Source organism: Calonectris borealis, chromosome 28 (genome assembly GCF_964195595.1).
Source record: "Calonectris borealis chromosome 28, bCalBor7.hap1.2, whole genome shotgun sequence".
NCBI lineage: Eukaryota > Metazoa > Chordata > Aves > Procellariiformes > Procellariidae > Calonectris > Calonectris borealis.
This window is the reverse complement of record NC_134339.1, coordinates 4,811,371-4,829,973: the sequence shown is the minus strand read 5'-3', so window position 1 is coordinate 4,829,973 and position 18,603 is coordinate 4,811,371. Positions and strand designations below refer to the sequence as shown.

General features: G+C 58.6%; 2 protein-coding genes across 3 annotated transcripts; one reads left to right on the top strand and one right to left on the bottom strand.

Moving 5' to 3' along the window:
• Nucleotides 1-3,370: 3,370 nt before the first annotated feature.
• On the top strand, nucleotides 3,371-10,060 carry TMEM221 (transmembrane protein 221). Its single transcript, XM_075175670.1, has 3 exons — nucleotides 3,371-3,929; nucleotides 7,447-7,532; nucleotides 7,806-10,060. The coding sequence occupies exons 1-3, from the start codon at nucleotides 3,628-3,630 to the stop codon at nucleotides 8,321-8,323; spliced, it is 906 nt and encodes a 301-aa protein (XP_075031771.1). The 5' UTR covers nucleotides 3,371-3,627; the 3' UTR covers nucleotides 8,324-10,060.
• On the bottom strand, nucleotides 9,824-18,193 carry BORCS8 (BLOC-1 related complex subunit 8). 2 transcript variants are annotated; one of them, XM_075175687.1, is made up of 5 exons: nucleotides 18,090-18,193; nucleotides 16,245-16,357; nucleotides 11,834-11,898; nucleotides 11,303-11,410; nucleotides 9,824-10,381 (listed from the first exon to the last, which is right to left on the bottom strand). In XM_075175687.1, the coding sequence occupies exons 1-5, from the start codon at nucleotides 18,124-18,126 to the stop codon at nucleotides 10,339-10,341; spliced, it is 366 nt and encodes a 121-aa protein (XP_075031788.1). In that variant the 5' UTR covers nucleotides 18,127-18,193; the 3' UTR covers nucleotides 9,824-10,338. The 2 variants fall into 2 exon arrangements, with proteins under 2 accessions (XP_075031788.1, XP_075031789.1); XM_075175688.1 differs by lacking the exon at nucleotides 18,090-18,193 and adding an exon at nucleotides 17,913-18,019.
• Nucleotides 18,194-18,603: the final 410 nt, after the last annotated feature.

Below are 18,603 nucleotides of genomic sequence, written 5' to 3'. Positions count from 1 at the left end.
CTGAGTTGGAGGGGTCCTGGGCGCAGGTTTAGGGCCAGGCTCTGGGTTTGGCCCACACCAGATCCCTGGGACCCCCCCCCTTGGTCTCAGGAACCCCCCCCAGCACCGCCGGCCCCCTCAGCCACAGGGTTGAGGGGTGCCGGCACCCCGGTCCCCAAGGTCACCGAGGGCGAAAAAAAACCCTCATCAGCTCGAAACCCCGCCACTGGTTTGCAGCTCCGAAAGGAAACACCCAACGCGCTCCCTCTCGGTTTTATCTTTTATTTTTATAAATTAAATGACCTGTCCGGGGGGGGGCTGCCCCGTGCTCCTGCCCCTAGCCCGTTCCCGTGCTGCGAGCGAGGCCCCCCTGCAGCGAGTGGCCCTGGCACCCCGCGCGGAGGCCACCGAACCACAGTGACATAACCCGAGGGAGGCTGCGAGGAAGCGCTGGGGACGCCGAGCGAAACCTCCACGCGCAGCTCGCGCGCTGCCAGCGCCCTGCTTCAACAAAAAGCAACCCAGAGCTTGCTTGCTGCAGACCCCAACACCGCTGTGTCCCCCCAGCCGGCATGGAGGGTGGGCACAGGCGCCGGTGACACCTGGGACAATCCAGCGCTGGGATTTCCTGGCACCATCCCCACTGCCAGCCTGGGGAAGGTGGCAGAAACCCACTCTGCACCGGAGCATCTCGAGCGGGGACCGGAGGATGCAGGTGGTTGCGGATCCTGTGGCTTGAAGCCCATGAAGATGACCCGGAGAGGACTTTGCAGAGTGAAGGGAGGCAGATGCTGCTCCGTCACACGGTGACAGACCCACGGACGCCCGGGTCGGACAGGGGGGAATAGCACAGCGCAGCTGGGAGTCAGCGTTTTGGCTGGAGGGCGCAGAGAAGTCGGGCTGAGAAGGTGCTTTTCCCCGAGGGGGAGCAGAAGGCGAGCTCAAGAGATGCTGATGTGCCCTGGCTCTGTGTCTGGGTCCAAACCTGGCCCCAAAATCAGCCCCAGAGCAGGCACTGCCCAATTCACGCCCACACTCGTCTCCTGTCCTTGTGTGACCTCTGCCTCGGGGGGGGCAAAGCCGCGGTGCAGCCGCAGGGATCACCGTGACCACCACACTCTGCCCCGGCTCCCCTGAGCCTATGATTTGCCAGGCACCCCCCGGGTGGGTGCTGTGTGCCGTGGGGTGGGTGGCCATGCCGGGGGTCCCTCTGGCCATGGCAGGGGGCTGAAGGGCTGTCCGGGAGCCGCTCGGCGCGGGGCTCCCATGGGGAGCACCCGTGTTTACAGCAGCGAGGGGGAACTGATGCAATTCCCAAGCTCCCGTTACGTGAGCGGAGCCGCCCGGGCAGCAGGTGGGAAGGGGGTTATCAAGGGCTCGCTGGAAATCAGCTCCCACACCAGCCCCAGGGTGGGGACACGTCCTTCCACCCCGGCCATGCCGGGGGTCCGGTCCCAGCCCCGGGGGGTTCGGAAAGAGGAGCTGGAGAGATGGCGACTCTCTGGACAAGGCTTTCGGGGTAGCCTGCGCTAGCAGAAAGGACGTGACATCTTTCTTAGAGCTGCTTTTAAAGCTCATGATTTATGGAGGGCTTTAGAGTGCAATTAGCAGATTGTTAATTAGCCTTGCTCATAATCTTAATTGATCCTGAAGAGAAGGTGGGAGGGAGAACAGAAGAGCGAGAGCAGCGCAGAGCAGCGTCCCAGTAGCCGCGGAGTCCGAGACAACCCATCCAGATGCCCCGTCCTGCCCCGGGACGGAATTTGGGGACACGCAGGGTGGCCCTTTGCCTGCCTGGGACGTGGGACCTCCCTGCCCCGTCGTTGGCCTCGGGCTGCCCAGGGGCTTGGCCTGGCTGAGCTGCTTCCAGCCACCGCAGCTGAACCCCCTCTTTGGGTGCAGGGGCTGCCTGGACCCCCCAGGTCAGGGGATGCCCCGGCTGGGCTCTGCCTGGCTGCTCCCTGCAGGTCGGCAGCTTCAAAGCTTTGAGGTCCCTCTTGAGGCCCTTCCTGCCCCCAAATCCTGGGGTTTTGGGGAGCCCGAGCTGCTGGGTGTCCCGGGCTGAGACCCGCAGTGCTCTGCACCCCAAGTGACACAGCCCGTAGGACACGGCTGACCCCGTCACTCTCCCGGCCGCGGGGAAGGGACAGAGACACCGTCACCAGGAGCTGGTTTGGGGACTTTGGGACATGGGCCCGGGGACTGACATCCCCCCCAGCCAAAAATGTGAGCAGGGCTGGAAACGAGCCGGGAGCCAAACCCGCGCTGCCTGCCAAGGCCAACACACCAGCTTTCAAAATAGCCCGTGTCCCGCGCGGCTCCGGCCGGAGCGGAGGGTGCCAGCGGGAACCACCCACGCGGGACGGGAAGGCCGGCAGCGCCGCGGCGGGCAGCGCTCCTCCGCCAGACGGAAAGGTCACCCCGTCCAGATCCCACAGCCGGGCTTGGGCACGGGCCAGGCGCTGATGACACCAGGCTGGAGGAGTCAGCGTCGCACCCGGTCCCCTGGCCTGGCGCTGGCGGGGTGCCCGGGACGTGGACGGAAAGGCCCGACCCCGGTGTCCCCTTGTCTCACGCGCAGGGGAAATTGCTGCTCTGGGGGCTGAGGGTTTAAGTGGGGAACCTCTGCCTCAGTTTCCCCACTGCTCCCAAGGTGCGCGGTCTTTCCCAAGGTAACAGGCGATCTGTAGAGTGAATTTTCCTGAATTAATCCTCCTTGAATCCTTCCCGATTCCCAGGGGGGACGCGCTGGCAGGCTGGATCCCAGGGGAAAAGGCGCTTCTGCTTCCCAGGATATTTATAAGACACGGGAAACTGGTGCCGGCCCCAAGGGCCGGTGGCTGACGGCAGGGCAGCACCTCGCGGGTCCTTTCTCAGCCTTGCGGGACTGGGAAGATTTTGGGTGCTCACTCCCGACCCGGTGAGGGTGCTCCCGCGGCAGGTGGAGCCCAAACGCGCCTCTTCCCAGGGGAAAGCGGGATTAGGCCACCGCGGTGTCCCCTCATCCCCGCTCGCTCCACGCCGAGGCCGCAGTTACGTTGGCGGGGCCGATCCCAGGATTTTTCCAGGATCAGGAAAAGCGGGGCTGGCCCTGGGAACCGGGAGAACCGAGGGGAGCGGCGGGATGCACCGCTCGGAGCAGCGGCAGCACCCGCCCGTCCCTCTGTCCATCCGCCCGCGCCCAGACGGGCTCCTCGGAGCCCCCCGGTCCTGCTCCCTCCATCCACCCCCCAAGCCCCCACCGGGGCTCCCGGGCCCCCCTCGGGGGGAGGATGCTGGGCGGAGCCGCGCGGGGGGGGGTCCCGGCCCGGGGGAGCGGCTCGGCTGCAGCCCCCGCGGCGAGGGGCCGTGCCGGGGGGCAGGACCGGGGGGCAGGACCGGGGGCAGGACCGGCCCGCCCCGGCCAGCGGCGCAGGGAGGGAGGCGCACGCCCGGCGGGGCGGCAGCTCGGAGCTGCGCTCCCGGCCCGGTGCCGGTTCCTGCTCCCGGTACCGGCTCCCGGTTCCTCGTCCCGGGCGCACCGGGGGCGGAGGGCACGCTACTTTGGCGGCGCGGAGCGGGTCTACCGGCCCGGTGCCCCCTCGGTTGCCGGTACCAGCCCGGTTGCCGGTACCGCCCCCGGTTGCCGGTGCCGGTACCGGCCCCGCCATGCCCGCCGCCTACCCGCAGCGGGCCCTGACGGTGCTGCTGCTCTTCGGCACGCTGGCCGCCGCCATGGCCCTGCTCGCCTCCAGCCTCATCTTCCAGCTGCCGTCGGGGCGGGCCGGCACCGGGACCGGTCCCGGTGCCGGTCGAGGGGCTCTGCCGGAGCCGGCGGCCGCCGTGCTGCTGCCGGTGTCGGCCGTGCTGGCCGCGCTCTGCCTGGTGCTCAACGTGAGCTGCCTCCTGCTCTGCCTCCTCCACGGCTACTTCAGCACCGAGCTGTGCCGGGGGCAGCCCGGGCCCGACCGGTGAGAGCCGGGGTGCAGGGGGGCGTGGGGGGCACCGGGGCTCGGGGTGCAGGAGGGTTAGGGGGGCACCGGGTGCTTTGGAGCTCCGGGGATGCTGCGGGGGTGCAGGGGAGGCTCAGAGGGGTCTTGGGCACCGGGAGGCTGGGGGGCTGGAAAGGAAGGAGGTCCACAGAGGAGGGAGGGTGCTGGAGGGGTGCAAGGAGGGCTCAGGGGGTGCAAGGAGGGTGAGGGGTGCAGGGCAGCACCACTGGCCGGGGACCTGTCACAGGGCGCCTGTCCCCTCGGTGTGTCCCCCCCTCCTGGACCCCAAGATCCGACCCTTGCCAGGGCCCCCCTAGTCACCACCCCTGCGAAAGGGGGTTGCGGGGAGCGAATGATGCTGCTGGCACTCGCTGAGCACTTGGATATCACAAAATTCATCTCTGCAGTGCCTGCCCACGACGCAGGGTTATCTCTGGCCAGTGAATCCCACCGTAAACGTGCCCCCTAATTTGGGGTGTAGCTGTGCTTAGCGACTGTATTGACTAGGAGCAAGCCTAGAGCAGCCCGTCCACCTGGCCGCACTAACAGACGCTATTTAATTTCCCTGATAACATCCCTGTGTACGCCCAGTCCGTGTGTTAGGGTCCCTCTCCAGGCTCGTAGGAGCCTGTGGGGTCACACCAGCCTGCCCAGTTCAGCTCTAGGGCCAAGGCGGGGAAGACGTGCTGGGCTTGGCCACGCTGCCCAGGAGCGCCCAAGAGTTGTCCCTTTGCAGCGGGAGAGCTGGGCTCTTCGGGGCGCTGCCGGGGTGATTGCGCAGGCCACTCGCGCAGCACCAAAATGACCGCAGGCCTGGGATCATTAACCGTAGACATGTGTTGACTTAATCATTACCAGCACATTTACACTTGCAAAACCGTTTCCAAAGCAATTCCCCTCTCCTTCCTCTGCCGAGACCTGGGCTGGGCTGGTGGCTCCTCCGCCTGCGCTGGCCCGGCCAGCCCCAGCTCCGCTCCTGGGTTAAAAGAAAAAAGCAAAGTGCGAATAATCAGATTTAAAAGCATCTTGGTAGAAACCGGTCTGGATGTGGAGGTCCCTCCATGTAGCTCATGCGATGGTCCCCACGGGACCATTTTGGGACCACTCCGACTTAAGCAAGTCAAAACTCATTTAAAGGAAATGGTAACGTTTCAACAGTTAGTTTTGTCCCTAATTAGACAAACCCATCAATGCCTCATGCTCTGTACGGAGCACGACGGCTGGAGGCGCTCCAGCAAGCGGCAGCGTCTCCTCTCAGCATCTCCCAAACGAAGCCGACGCTTAGTGCGCTTGTTAACGAAGGAGAGCAAAACATTTCTGCAAAACACAGAGTTCCCATAGCAAACTTTGCTTTCTGTGGCAGCTGAGTTTCTGCTGGAAAACTGTTACAGCAGAAAACTCCCCCTCAGCTGTAAATCTGTCTAAGTTCTGGTATTGATCTGGGCTGTAAAATGCTCAATTTCGAAGTTGTGAGGCTCAACTTTGAAAATCCCAAGTGTGGAACGGGGCAGCACTAATCAGGCAGCCAGATGCAAAGTCACAGGTAGAGAGCTGGAGCGTGCCGGCCGCGGGGCAGCCCGTACTCCAACAGCAGCGACTTGTTCAAGGGCTTACAGGACAGAGCGACCACCGCTGCGCGGCTGTGGACCCCGCTGGCACATCTCACCGAGCAGGGAAGCTGTTCCCAAACAATTTGATTTTAAATAATATTTCTGTGCTCTGCTCCAGAGCTCCGGTGAAGCGAGAGGCTGCTTTTGGCTTTGCTGCAGGTGATACGAAGCGTTGGTAGGGTTGGGAGCCCTGGGTTGGTGTCCCTCTGCCCGGGATCTCAAGCAGATCACTTAGTCTGGCTGTGCCTCAGTTTCCCCAGCTGCGACTTGAAGGTTACACTCATCTTTGGGAGGAAAAGGGCAGGTTCTCGGGACACAGGGATGCTGGTCTGCAGGCTGCCCCCAGGCAGGAGGTGCCGGCAGGACGCAGCCCCTCTCCCCCGCGATGTGGGACGCCGTTAGCTGCCATCTCCCCGTGGCCGAGCTGGCCTGGCCCCACTGGGCGCCGGTTTCATTAGGGGACCCGCTCACGTCCCAGGGACCTTTCCCACGTTGGGCCTGTCACACTGAATTACCGCTCCGCTTCTCAGCGCTGCGCTCAATAGTCTAAGCCAGCTCCAAACAAAGTCCTTCTCCTCCCCGCTAATCCCCCCCGACTCAGGTAATTAATAAAACAAAGCGGCTGCTCTTCCCCGCCGGCAGCGAGGAGCGGGAGTGCGTCCAGGGTCTATTAACGGCTCCCGGCTGCAGGCTCCCCACGCGGGTGGCAATGGCCGAGGGGCTACAACAAGCCCAGGAGGAGGGGAGGGGGCCAGGCCGTGCTGGGGGGAGACTGGGCCAGGGCACAGCATCCTCGGCTCCTGAATTCACCCCGCGGGGTGGAAGGAGCTGGCGTCGCAGAGGAGCAGCAGGAGGGCTGGTCCTGCCGGGAGGATGGCTGTGCTGCTGCCCCTTCAGCTGATCCTTCGAAGCCAGGGCACGTTTCCAGCCAGCTCCTGGGGACTTTTGAAGGTGGCCAGCGGGACCAGCAATGCCCTGCGCACACCCAGTGTTTGAGGCTTCCCAGCATCCAGTCCTGCCAGCATCTCTCCGAGCGCTGACGTTTCCAACCCCCCGAGTCGCCTCGCATCCATCTGCCACACTACGCTGCATCCTCTAACGACCACATCCCGCTCTCCCAATTAGCAGAGGCATCCTCTGGTGACAGCAACCTCCAGAGCCCAGCGAGGACCGAGGTTTGCCAGGTCAATCTGGCTCCGAAGATGCCCAAGCAGAGCCGCGGGCTGGCTCGACGGAGAGCGTGCCCGTGGGAAGCGCAGGCAGCAGGCGCAGGGTGGGTGCTGGGTGGGAAACAAAGGCCCTGCTGGAAAGGAGCTGGTCTTTTCATGTGTTTTAAGCACGATTCAAGTACCAAGCCCCCTCCAGACAAAAGGTTTGCAATCTGAGCTGAGCACAGAAATCCAATCCCAAGGGTGAAGAGCAAACCTGGCCTTGCTTAATTCAATGCGCCAGCACTTTACTTGTCATTCTTTCTTTAAGAGGGAGATGGGCTTGACAGGCCTCAGTTTTGTTCCTTGCTTGCTCTTCAGGATTCGCTGAACTGGGGCAAATCACCTGCAAAAAGCCTCCAGCCATTTGTCTCTCTCTCCTCAGCCCCTGCCCCCCACAGCTCGAACCAGGCAGGAAAAGTTTGAAATTTCAAGTGATCTCAAAATCTTCTGTTCCAGAGCGGGAACAATGCAGCCCAGAGCCGTGCAACCCACCCGCCTGGGGGAAACCCCAGTTCAGCAGAGGTCCTTGGGCTTGTGACCCGGCTCTGAACCTCTTCTCTATGCAAAACCAGTATTTCAGTTTCTCAGCAGGGGCCAGCGCATCAGCGTTTTTCCTGTGCTGAGACCAGGCCCGGGAGACTACACAGACCTGTATTTTTCTCACCTGTTTTGCAGGGCAGACTGGTTCCTTCTGGACAGCCGGACGGTTCGCCACGCTGCCATCGGCTTGTTCTGCTGCGGGGTCTCGGTCTACCTAACAGGCAAGTGCTCATGTCCCACCGGCGCAGCCCAGCAGGGACCGTGCATTTTCAGCCCAGACCGTACATCCTGCACTGGTTGCTGGGTGCTCGTGAGCTGCCGAGTTTCTACTTCAGCATCGGGTTTGTTTTGCAAATGGCTTTGCCAGCTCATTCCCATAGCATGGACTTTCTTCTTGGTGACCGGCCCTCACAGGGCCTGAAGTTTGCAGGTCAGCTGCATCGCTTTAGTCCTTCTGGTTCCTCAAGACGTTCTGCACTCTCCTTTCCTTCCAGCTCTCGCCATCTACATGCTGCTGCTGTTTGAACTGGAGGCCGGCATTGCCAGCGCCTGTATTCTCTCCTCCGGCATCATCGTCCTGCTGATCACGGTGACGCACGCCCTGGTACGGGCTTCCCAGGTTTCGCGCCGCAGCCGCTCCGAGGTCTCTCACACCCTGTACGAGAACGACTCTGCCCAGCACGGCGAATCCTCCACCAGCGATCTGAACAACAAGAACGTGGCTGCACCCCGGCCCCGGCCCGAGATCCACCGGGAATTTTCCTTCCCTCCTTTCTTGGAGCGCAAATCCCAGCTGGGCTCTCCGGCCAGCAGCAACCTCACCTCCTCGGGCAGCCCCGGGCTTCGCTCCGAGAAGGAGAGCTACAGCCTGCCCCGAACGCACAGGACGCTGTCGGCAGAGTCGGGCCTGCTGCAGGCGCAGGGCAAGCCCTGGAACGGCGTCACCCAGGAGATGAGGAACGTGCTGTCGCGCAAACCTGGAGCCTCGGGCAAGGACTCGACTCTGGTGTGAGTGGAAGCCGGACCTTTTCATCCCATCTCGTCCCAGGGGAGCTGCAGGCACCAGGGCCAAGATTTGCATCCCTGTTTAGAGCTTAATATAGGTCACGTCTCATCAGAGCAGGGGGATGGCTGCTTTTCCACCCTCCCGCCGGGGGTCTGTGCAGCCACGCCACCTCCACTCAAAGCCAAAAGCTCTCGGCCGCCTGGCCGGAGCCCCCAGCCCCTCCTGCCACCGGCGATGCTGCTGGCACTCGCCACCCCACGAACAAGGATGGCGTTGGCAGGGCAGTGGCTGGCAGTGACCCATGCAGGACCCCCACGGCTGTCCCAACTGCAGCGAAGAAAGTGAAACACGTGAGTGCGAAGAAGCGAGCGGACCTTGTCCACGAACAGACCCACCCTTCTTCTCCAGCAGATCCCAGCTGCTTCCTCTGGCTGGCTGTACCTCCCTGCCCTTCCCCTGCCTCCTTTCCTCCTCCATCCCCAGGAACCAGCGCCACACCGAGACAGTTCATACAACCGCCCGCTTCCCCGCAGCGTGCAGCCAGGCAGGTGTAAGAAACCGAGGGAGGTGATGGAGGAGCAACGCGCGAGATGGAGCCAGAGCAGCCTGCAAGCTGCAGAGGGCGGGTTCGGGGTGGCAGAGCGCCCGGTCACCTGCACATCCCTCTGAGCAGGACACAGCTTGCTAAGCCCGGTCTTAGCAGGGAAGGGGGCTGTGCTGGGGCAGCCCCCCTGCCCTGGCTTTGCTCAGTGGTGGAGGGACCTCTCTGGGGGTTACCTGGGTGCCACCAGGAGAAGAATGCTGATCGTCGAGGCTGAGGTCCGGGAAGGGGTTTGCATTGGCACTGCCAGTCCTCCGCAGCGTGCAGGGCAGAAAGCGCAAGTACTGAAGGCAGCAGCTGTTTCCCTGAAGCACAAGCAGGTTTACCTCGCTCTGTCCCTGCGCTGACGAACACCTTGCTGGTTACGCGCAGCCCCACGCTCTGCCAGCCCTGCCCAGGCCCAGAGCAGCAGCACGCTTGGTTCTTCCCCAATTCCTTGTCATTCAGCAATCAGCAAAGCATTTCAGGGAGTGAAGGGAGACCACCGATTCAAACAGATTCCCTCTCACCTCCCGTGCTATTATCCTGAAAGACAGCTGTTATCCTGAGCACGATACAATTTCTTTGGAAACCGACTTTAGCACTGCTTTGATCCCTGCATCCTTGGTAAATTCTTCAGCAGAAGAGAGCTGTTGGTTCCAGGGGAGATTAACATTGAAGTTGCATCCTTTTTAAAGTGACCTCCAAAGCTGTGCGTACAGCTCTGCTTCCCACTGCTTGACGGGATGAAGAAAGTCCTTTTTCTGTTGTTTTTTTTGAAGAACAGGACAGTTTCTTTTTTCACTTGAAAGGCTCCAACTCTGCATGGCTTTGTTTTGCTCCATGCCCTTTGAAACACACAGAGCCAGCAGGCTCCAAGACCCCCCAGCCCGAGGCGAGCAACAGGGGAAGGTTTTAGACAGAACTTTCTTGTTTTTTCTTTTTATTATTGTTCCCACTAAAACCAAATTCAGCAACTCCCTGGCACACACATGAAAAACTCTCCTTGCAGAATGCCTCCTGAACAAAGCTGAAGTGTGCCTACATTATGTCTTTACACAGCCACCTACAAAATACTGAAAGCAAGACCTAGTTTTTCTGAGATATTGCTGTGGCCAAGAGGTAGAGAGAACGCCTCATAGCAGTCTGCCATCAAAAAGAACTGGAAAGGACAAATGCAGATCCACCCCATTTCCCTTTTGCAAAGCGCTGCGGAAAGGGACACAACTGCTCCCCAAAGCACCCCACAAAGGCAGTCCTGACCCCAGCGGCAGGATTTGCCTGCTCAGGTGCAGCACCTTGTTACTGGGAACAGAGAGGCAGGCAGAGGCCTCTGTGCGGCTTCACAGATCGAGCAGGCGGTTTCTCACTCCTCGCCGTGGTTGGAGCACATAGAGCTGGGCTGGAGAAGGCGGCAGAGGACGGCCAGTCTTGTCTGAAATCAGGAACTGGCTGGAGGATTCTTGGCTTGTGGGGCAACAGTGCTGTAAAAAGAAAGAGACGGTCACGTCCAGCAGGCAGGCAGGACACCAGCAGCCATAAGGACGTGAAGAACCAGGGGCTCCCTCAAATAAAACCTCGCTGCTTGCAGCAGGAGAGCAGCTTAGACAAGCACACCTTTCAGTGTGCTGTGCAGACCATGGAGCAGCACACGCCAGCCCTGGGGGTGTCGAGACAGCAGTCTTTGCAGCCACACCGCTGCGAAAACCACTAAAAATGCTCTGGCCTGCAGAGAGCGCGACCCTGCCACGCGGGCAGCTGGGAAAATACAGAACCTGAACCAGAAGTGTCTAAGGCAGAGTCGTTCTGCAGAGACAGAGGCTCTCTGTTCGCTGTGGTGGTTTTATCAGGGATGGGCACTTGAGAATTTTCTCACTCCTACCCAGTCAGACTCCAATACCAACACTGTTCTCAGGAGAGACAAATACACTAGACTTAGATGATTTGCTGGAAGATATTTTAGTAGCTGTAGTTCAACTGCAAACATACAAAAATGCATCATCGTTCTGCTACCACTTATCTCTATGGGACTCTGCCCAAAGAGAGCCACATACACAACAGAGGACAGCCCCAAACGCAGCCTCTCACCTACTCCATCTCGGTAGCATCATCTCATTCCAAATGCCTTTGACACAACAAAGATTTAATGTATTACACAACCAAACATCCCTTTTTAAATAAGGAAATAAATTATTTTCCAATTACCCTTTTGTAAACAAGATTATTTACTTCCCAGTAAACAAAGCCAGAAGATCACTGGAAGGCAAGCAGCATGCTCTTTCAAATAATGGTCTAGAATCACATTACTGAGATAACTGCTTGGCATATTTGCGCTGGGCCGCATTACGCCACCAAAGCCAGAACGGTCACTCAGATAAAAAGGCGGTGTCACATCCCCTGGCTACCTGCGGCCCTGAGCAGCGTTCAGCTGATCCTTCATGGCTATGGCATGTTTGAGCAGGCTGTCGATGCTCTTGAAGTACACGCTGCTGTCAGTCATGTTCTTTATGGCACTGAAAGGAGAGAAGAGGGGGGTGGAGGGAGATGGAGGACTGGTTAGTATTTCCAAAGGCATCATGGTTTTAGAACACACAGCCCATGGCAGAGAGGGCTGTCAATAAGAAACCTCCGCTTTACATGGCGCATGGCATCTGCACACACTAGCTAGCCGGAGGGTGGATTTACTGCAGGAGATGGCAGGTCTGCACCGCGCGCGGAACTGGGGAAGAGCTGCCACGCTCAAAGTGAAGCCCCCGAGATTCACGGTAATGGTTCAGAGAGCACTGCCTCACACCCTCACACCCCCACCCCGACCATGCTCTCTCCCTGGCTTACACCAGGGAGGCGTCAGGGAAGCGCAGGCGGCTTCTGCTTTGTTTCTACCACAACACCTCCGCCTCCAACACAACCCTCCTGCTCGGAGGGGTCTCTTGTACCTGCAGGCGTACTCCACTGTGTAGATGGCTCCTTGGCTTTGCTCCTCCCAGCTCTGCATGTCGGACTGGAAGAGAAGAGAAGGCGGCGGCGTTAGGTGCGCGCCGGAACAGACGCAGCGACGCAGCCCACAGCGATACGCTCTGCCAGCCCTGCCCAAACAGGGGCTCTGGCTGCTTCTCACTGGAAATTGCGTTTGGATTCTGTCTCCCGCTTGACAGCCTGTGATGCACTCCGGGCTCTGGGCACCACGCACTAGCATTTAAAAGAAACATTTATTGTGTGTATTTCTGGAAAGGCTATGATTTCAGGCCAACACCTTGGATACTCTGGCAAAATTCCCCTTGTTTTTAGATGTTTTAGCCCACGAGCCAGCTGAGAGCCACGGTCAGTCAGGCTGCGAGCAACCAGCAACTGCGCTGAGTGCAAGGGAGCAGCTGGACGTTTCAGCGTGCTCGGATCTCCCGGTGTGCCTGGCCCAGCAGGCAGCCAGGATCTGAACTAACACAGCTCCTGCGGAGTCTGGTCCTTAGTCCTTCAAGCAAAACCAGGTAAAAGTTTCTTTCACAGCACTGAAAGTTCTCGTTTCATTAGACCTGTCACTCAAACATTTTCACAGCCGCAAGCGCCCCTGTCCTCCAGTCTGCTCTGAAACTCCGGCGTCTGACCCCAAGCAGCAGTCAGCACTGTGCCCTTCCTTTCACGAGCTGGACGGAGCCCTGGAAACCTCACACAAATCAAGCAGCACTGCATGCAGCCAGTTCTGGCACGGGACATAATTGTACGCTGTAGCTCCAAGGAAAGGGAAAACCAAACAAATACACAAATCACAATGAAAGCGCAGCTGAACTCAGAGGTGTAGCTCAATAGATAACTATTTCAGAAGCCCTTAAGTAGTTGGGGCAGTCTTTAAAATATGTTCTCATGGGAGCTAATTCTCCAGTCTATTCTGCTGGGTCTAGTTACAAGCCAGAGGAAATCCAAGGGCCTCTTTCTGTGAGTGAAGGAGGTCGGGTAGGAGCTTGGACTTCACCCAAAATCACTTCTGCTGTTCAAAGCCCGTCCTACATCAGGACGCTTGACCACATAGCTTCAACCTACAAAAGAAACAAGCCTCTACATGCAACGCTCTAGGCAGTTCTCTGCAGGAGAGGGTCCTTCGACCCAGGACTCACAACCCCACAGAGTCTGCGCTCATCCCAGGGTCGTGTAAAACGCGATTGGACTGTGTCTGCTGCCGGGAACACGCTCTGCATGCAGAGGCAGCTGCAAAAGACGCAGAAACCTTCCTGCAGCTCCTCACCCTGCTCTCTCCAAGAGATGCCAGATGATCTTTAACAACCATTTAGACCCCGACATCGCAGTGGCTCAGCCGTATGTGTCACAGCCGCTTGCCTGTGGTCCTGCTGTTTCTGAGCACCAGTAGATTTTAATCATTTCCCGGTATCAGAGCCAGTGATGTCTCTTCCCAGCATTCCCACTACTTCCTGGGATTTTTCATGTCCTTAATTAGGAACAAGAGCCTCTCCCCAGAGCTCCTCACTTCTTAGTCTTTTCTTGGTGTCCTTTCTTCAAATTCCCTCGGATGCAGTTTAATAACTAAAGCCAGCTATTAATATACAATAGCACTAATGATATGTTACTGTTGCTTGGAAATAAATTAACGAGGAGATGTAAGTTCTCAAAAGACCTGGCGAAATCCAGAAAGGCCGTGCTGTGCGGAGCGGGGCTTAGCAGCGCAGCTACGACGCGCGGAGGCAGCGAGGGCCTTGCATCACGCTGCGTCTTATCAGGGAGATGGTAAATCTGCTTGGAGAGTTTGAGATGGCGAGGAAGGTATTAAGATTATTATTTTATCAAATCAGAGAAACTTGCTTGTTGTAAAGGCATGGAGGTGACCTTCTCCTTGCAGAAACTTTTCTCCCAGTCCCCTCCCTCCCAACTTTTCCTAGGTTTAACCCCCTGGGAATTTCAAAGGCTGCGTCTCAGGAGAACTCAGCCAGCCAGAGACGGAGTTACTGCACGGCTGAAGGAAAGCTGGAAACCACCAATAAATCCTGCTTCCTTTATACATTACCTACATCTTGGGACTAAATTACCTGAGAATGGATCCACACAGAACATTCCTCTTTCTTCTTTTCTGTTCTGAAGAATTAAAACCACCTCACTTTAATGCCTTTGCTCTGATTTAGATAAAACCTGACAGCGTTTTCACGGTGCACAGCCCTGCTGACACCCTCCTGTTCCAGTCTCTAGCCACAGAGCCGATGGGCTCTGGCAGAGCAACCCAAAATATCCATCCCCATCTAATTGAACACTCCGCTGGGACGATGGCCCTGTCAGGGCCCTGAGCACATCCATCTCTCCTGGGGCTTGGCTCCCTGGGCTCAAGGGCTTGTTCGCTGCAAACAGCAATGCCTGAAACGGGGATAAAATGAGAGTGGGATCAAGGACAACGGAGAGAACCTGGCCACAAGCCCATTACCAGCAACCTGGCAGCACAGTCAGGACACTGGCCTAACTGAGTTATGTTAAACCCTCCCAGTTCCTACCAGGGACTGGTTACCACCAGGTAGAAGAGCACGCTCCCAAGCACGATGCTGCAGCCTTGGAAAAAATGAACTCAGGAACTGACGAGGCTGGAGGAAGAGTCAGGAGCAGCAGCTCTGGATCTGCTGTTTTTCCAGCCGCCACAAATAATTTTCTTTCCATTTTCTCCCAGCTCTTGCCACATCAGTGCACCATGAAACACAGAGCCAGTAACCAGGAAAGCAGTTAAGAAGCTGGAAGTGCCCACGCAGCGGGCAAAAAGAAATGGATGTAAACAGCAGCACCTCCGAGCAAGCATCAGGAAACGTCTTCTAACGCTCGAGAGGCAAACAGGTACTGGGGTGGCACCAGGGCAGTGCCCTGCAGTGCCTCGGGGCAGAGGGCACCGCGTGGTCGGTTCAGCTTTGTCCTGACGCGCACCGTTACTGCAGGGAGCACGGCGAGCTCTTCCTCGTGTAGAAAGGCCAGGGCAGGAGGGAGGATGCAAGCCTGAACATAAAGGCATCGAAGACCAAAGGTACCTGATGCTTGTGACGGCTGCAGTCACACGGGGGGACGCAGGATCCTTGTATTTGCTGCTGGCATCCACAGGACAGCACGACCTCCTTTCTCACAGGGAGAAAGTGGAAAACAGCAGCAATTTTGGCTACAAAAGGTAATTCTCTGGGGTGGCTGCAGCTAGGAAATGAACTTAGATGAGCCAGAGAGGTCACAGAACACTGTGGATAACTGCGATGAGCATGCCGAGCAGGGAAAATGAGAGAATCGAAGGTTTTCAGAGATCTTGCCCAGCATAAACCCTGCTGCCCAACAACATGCTCTGTATCCGGCACCTTCACTCGGCTGTCGCTTCCATTAGCGCTTCTGCGCTGCCCCTCGCCCTCATCCCCGTTACGCACCGTTCAGCGATGGAAACTGATCTCTTCCCTCTGCATGACTTGTCATACAATTTGCTCAATTTCCTTTTGTTCAGGACACATTCCCTGAAATTGGGACTATCTTGATTAAATGAAAGCAAGTGACAGCTCAGGAATAATGTTACAAACCCGACTCCTGCACGGCAGTGATGCAATCGCATCAGCATGCGCTATACATACATATACATCTCTATATACCTACCATTGCACACAGACACGTATATAAAACGTTAATAAATAATTGAATAATAAAGTGTCACAATCCAGGTTAATTTGGAAACCAGGGCTGTAAAGCAAAGGTGAAAAATGGGGCCTGACAGTGCATTAGCATAGACATGAAGCAGTAATCTATTCATGAGACATCACTCCTAATGAATCATGACTGGCAGAAGAGGGAGAAGGACAACAAGGCTGGCATTAAAGTGTCTGCGCTCCGTGCTCTGGAGGCAAGCAGGAACACAGCTGTGAGAAGCGATTCATTATCCGCTTTGCCTCATGTGGGCTCTTCTCACTTGTTTCTTCACGCTCCCCCTTCCCTCCTCTCACCCTCCCCCTTATTTTATGTAGGAAATAAAAACCTCACAGCGTAGGCAGGCGTAATAAGATTTAACATCCCCCTTCTCCCCGTACAAGACAGACTACTCATTTTTCTTTGTCTCCACGCAAAAGTCCAGCTGTGCGAGTACGGGTTCACGGTTGGACACTCAAGTTTTTTTTCCTCAGGTCTGCAGGTAAATTTTAAATTACTATTTAAAAATAAACATCCCCTCACCCCCTCCAGTTCAGACCGAGCCGGGCTCCCGCAGCACCCTGCACCCGATGGCTGTTTTCCTCCCTCCCTCCCACCCCCTAAGGGAGGTGAAAAAGGGACGATGTGCCAAGTCAGGAAAACAGCTTGTGCCCGACTGTGTGGCAGCTCTGGAGCCCGAACCGAAGCGCGACTCACCTTGTGCTGTGCCAGCTCCGGAAGGGATCTCCGCACGTGCTCCTGGAGCCGGTACAGTGCCACGGAGGGCTCGTTGGCCAGGACGTACATGCTCTCGGTGAATTTGTCCGTAACTGCAACAAGAAAAACAACACAGTTACGGAAAGCGGGGAGCAACAGGGGGGAAGGTGGGGTTGGAAGAGGTGCTGGTCCTGTCCCTAACACGGTCTCCGACACCTGCACAGACGTGTGGGCTGGAGAGGTTCAGAGAGCACCCGCTGCACCCTCGCACTCCAGCTTCAGCACCCGCAGGGGCCTTTACAGCAAAAGGCCCAAGGTTTCCAAAGCAACAGAGGAGGGATCAGCGCAAAACCCCACGTATTTTGGAGAACTAGTCCGTCAACAAGGATGAGAAAGCAAAATCCCACTAAAGAGGCAGTTCCACTCTCCCCGTAACAGCATCTGCAGCCAGCGATGTGCTGGGCTCCAGACAGACAGACCAGCCTGCGACGTCACCGCCTCCACGGTCCCCTACAAGCTCTGGTTGTTCTGGTTTCAGGGACCGCTTGGGTTACGCCCGTCACTGGGCCCTTTCTGACCAATTTGGAGGGGCGCAGGAGATGAGCAGAGCCCAGCAGTGGCCTGGCTCCCGTTCCTGTGCCCCGCAGCCACCCCATCCGGCTGGGAGTGCCAGCATCTCCCGGTCTTGGAGACTCCCTGTCTCATTACCGGCCGCTCGGGTTCATCTCCGCTCAGGCTCTTGAGCTCTCCTGCATCTCAGTCACCCCCCGCTGCGGGGTCCTTCTATTGCTCCCCTCCAGACGCCTCCCCTGGGTGACATCCTAAAAATGACCACGGAGGAGACGCAGTGGCCACAGACGAGGGCTCGGGAAGCTTCGGCGCCGTCCCGAGCTGCCTGCTGAGCCGCTTCCCCCTCCCTCCACCCCTCTTATCCCAGCCCAACCTCTGTCCGGGCCACCCTCCACACGGGAGCACCTTTTCAGCTGGTGGTTTGCACAGCTACGTCACCGCTCTGACCTCTCTTTCCCTGCAGGTTTGCAAGGAGGACACTGACAGCTCCTAATAATTAAGGGCCACAAAAATCGGAGATCGTTTCATTGCTCAGCGCGGGTGCGCGTGGGGGGGAATCGGGGAGCGCTTTCACCAGGCTGAAGCGGAACACCTTTCAGCTTCTGCATGATTTTCCGTTTTAAGGAGAAGGACTCCCTGCTCCTCCCTTCAGCTTTTGTTGCAGTGACAACTGCTCGGATACCGCAGCTCTGTAACGCCGGCAGACACGCCGAGCCTTCTGAATGCAAGCGGGAACAAATGCCAAACTTTACAGGAATAATTATACCGCCCGGGACAGACACGGCTGCTGCCTGTCCGTCTGCCTGTCTGTCCGTCCGTCTGTCTCCCCTGCTGACACGAGATGTTCGACAGAACTAGGCAGCGGGCGGGTGAAGAGGGGACGAGGTGGAGGGGAGGACACAAGGCAGCTGGGCCGGGCTCCGAGGGGCCCACAGGGGTCCTGTCGGGGCACGTCATCCCTATCACGACATCCAGTGCCCCATCGTGGCTAACCCCACCCCCTCCAGTTCGGACCCTGCTGTGACTGTCGTGCCCTGTCACCACCTGCGACACCCTGTCACCATCCACCCTGTCGCAACTTGCCCTGTCCCGTCGTACCTTTCTCTCTCACGACCTTCAGGGCCCTATCGTGACTTCTGCTGTCGCTACACAGCCCTGTCTTGCCCGTGCCCTGTCACGACTCGTAGGGTCCTGTCGCGACCGGCCAACTCAGACCCGCAGGGCCCTACCACGACCGGCCCCGGCCCCGGCCCCGGCCCCGGCCCCGGCCCCCACCTTTCTTCACCTTCAGCTGCATCTCGGGCTCCTCCATCCCTCACGGCCGCCACTTCCGCTTCCGCCGGCTCCCTAAAAACCGCCCCGGCCGGAAACCGCCACGGCGCCTCCCAACCCCGCAAACAGCCCCGGCTGGAAACATCGCTCCAACGCGATCGTTCCGCCTCAGCTCCCCCCCCATCCCCCCCGCAGCCGAGTCTTCCCCCCGGGCTGTCCCCCCACCCCAGGGCCGGGCCCACACCGCGGGTGGGCGCCGGGAGTGCGCCGGGGCGGCCTTCCCCGGGGCGGGCCACTGCGCCCCTGCTGCCCCGAGCCAGCCCAGCCCCCGGGGGGGGTGTGTGTTAAAACACCACGATCGCCCCTTTTCTCATCAGTGCCCCCCCAGGGGCTGTGTGGAGGCCTCGGGCGGGCGAAGGCCTCAGGCGGGCGAAGGCCTCGGGCGGGCATAGGCCTTGGGCACCCAGCGCTGGGCCCCCCCGGCTCCCCCGGTGCTTACAGGGGAGTGGGGACGTCG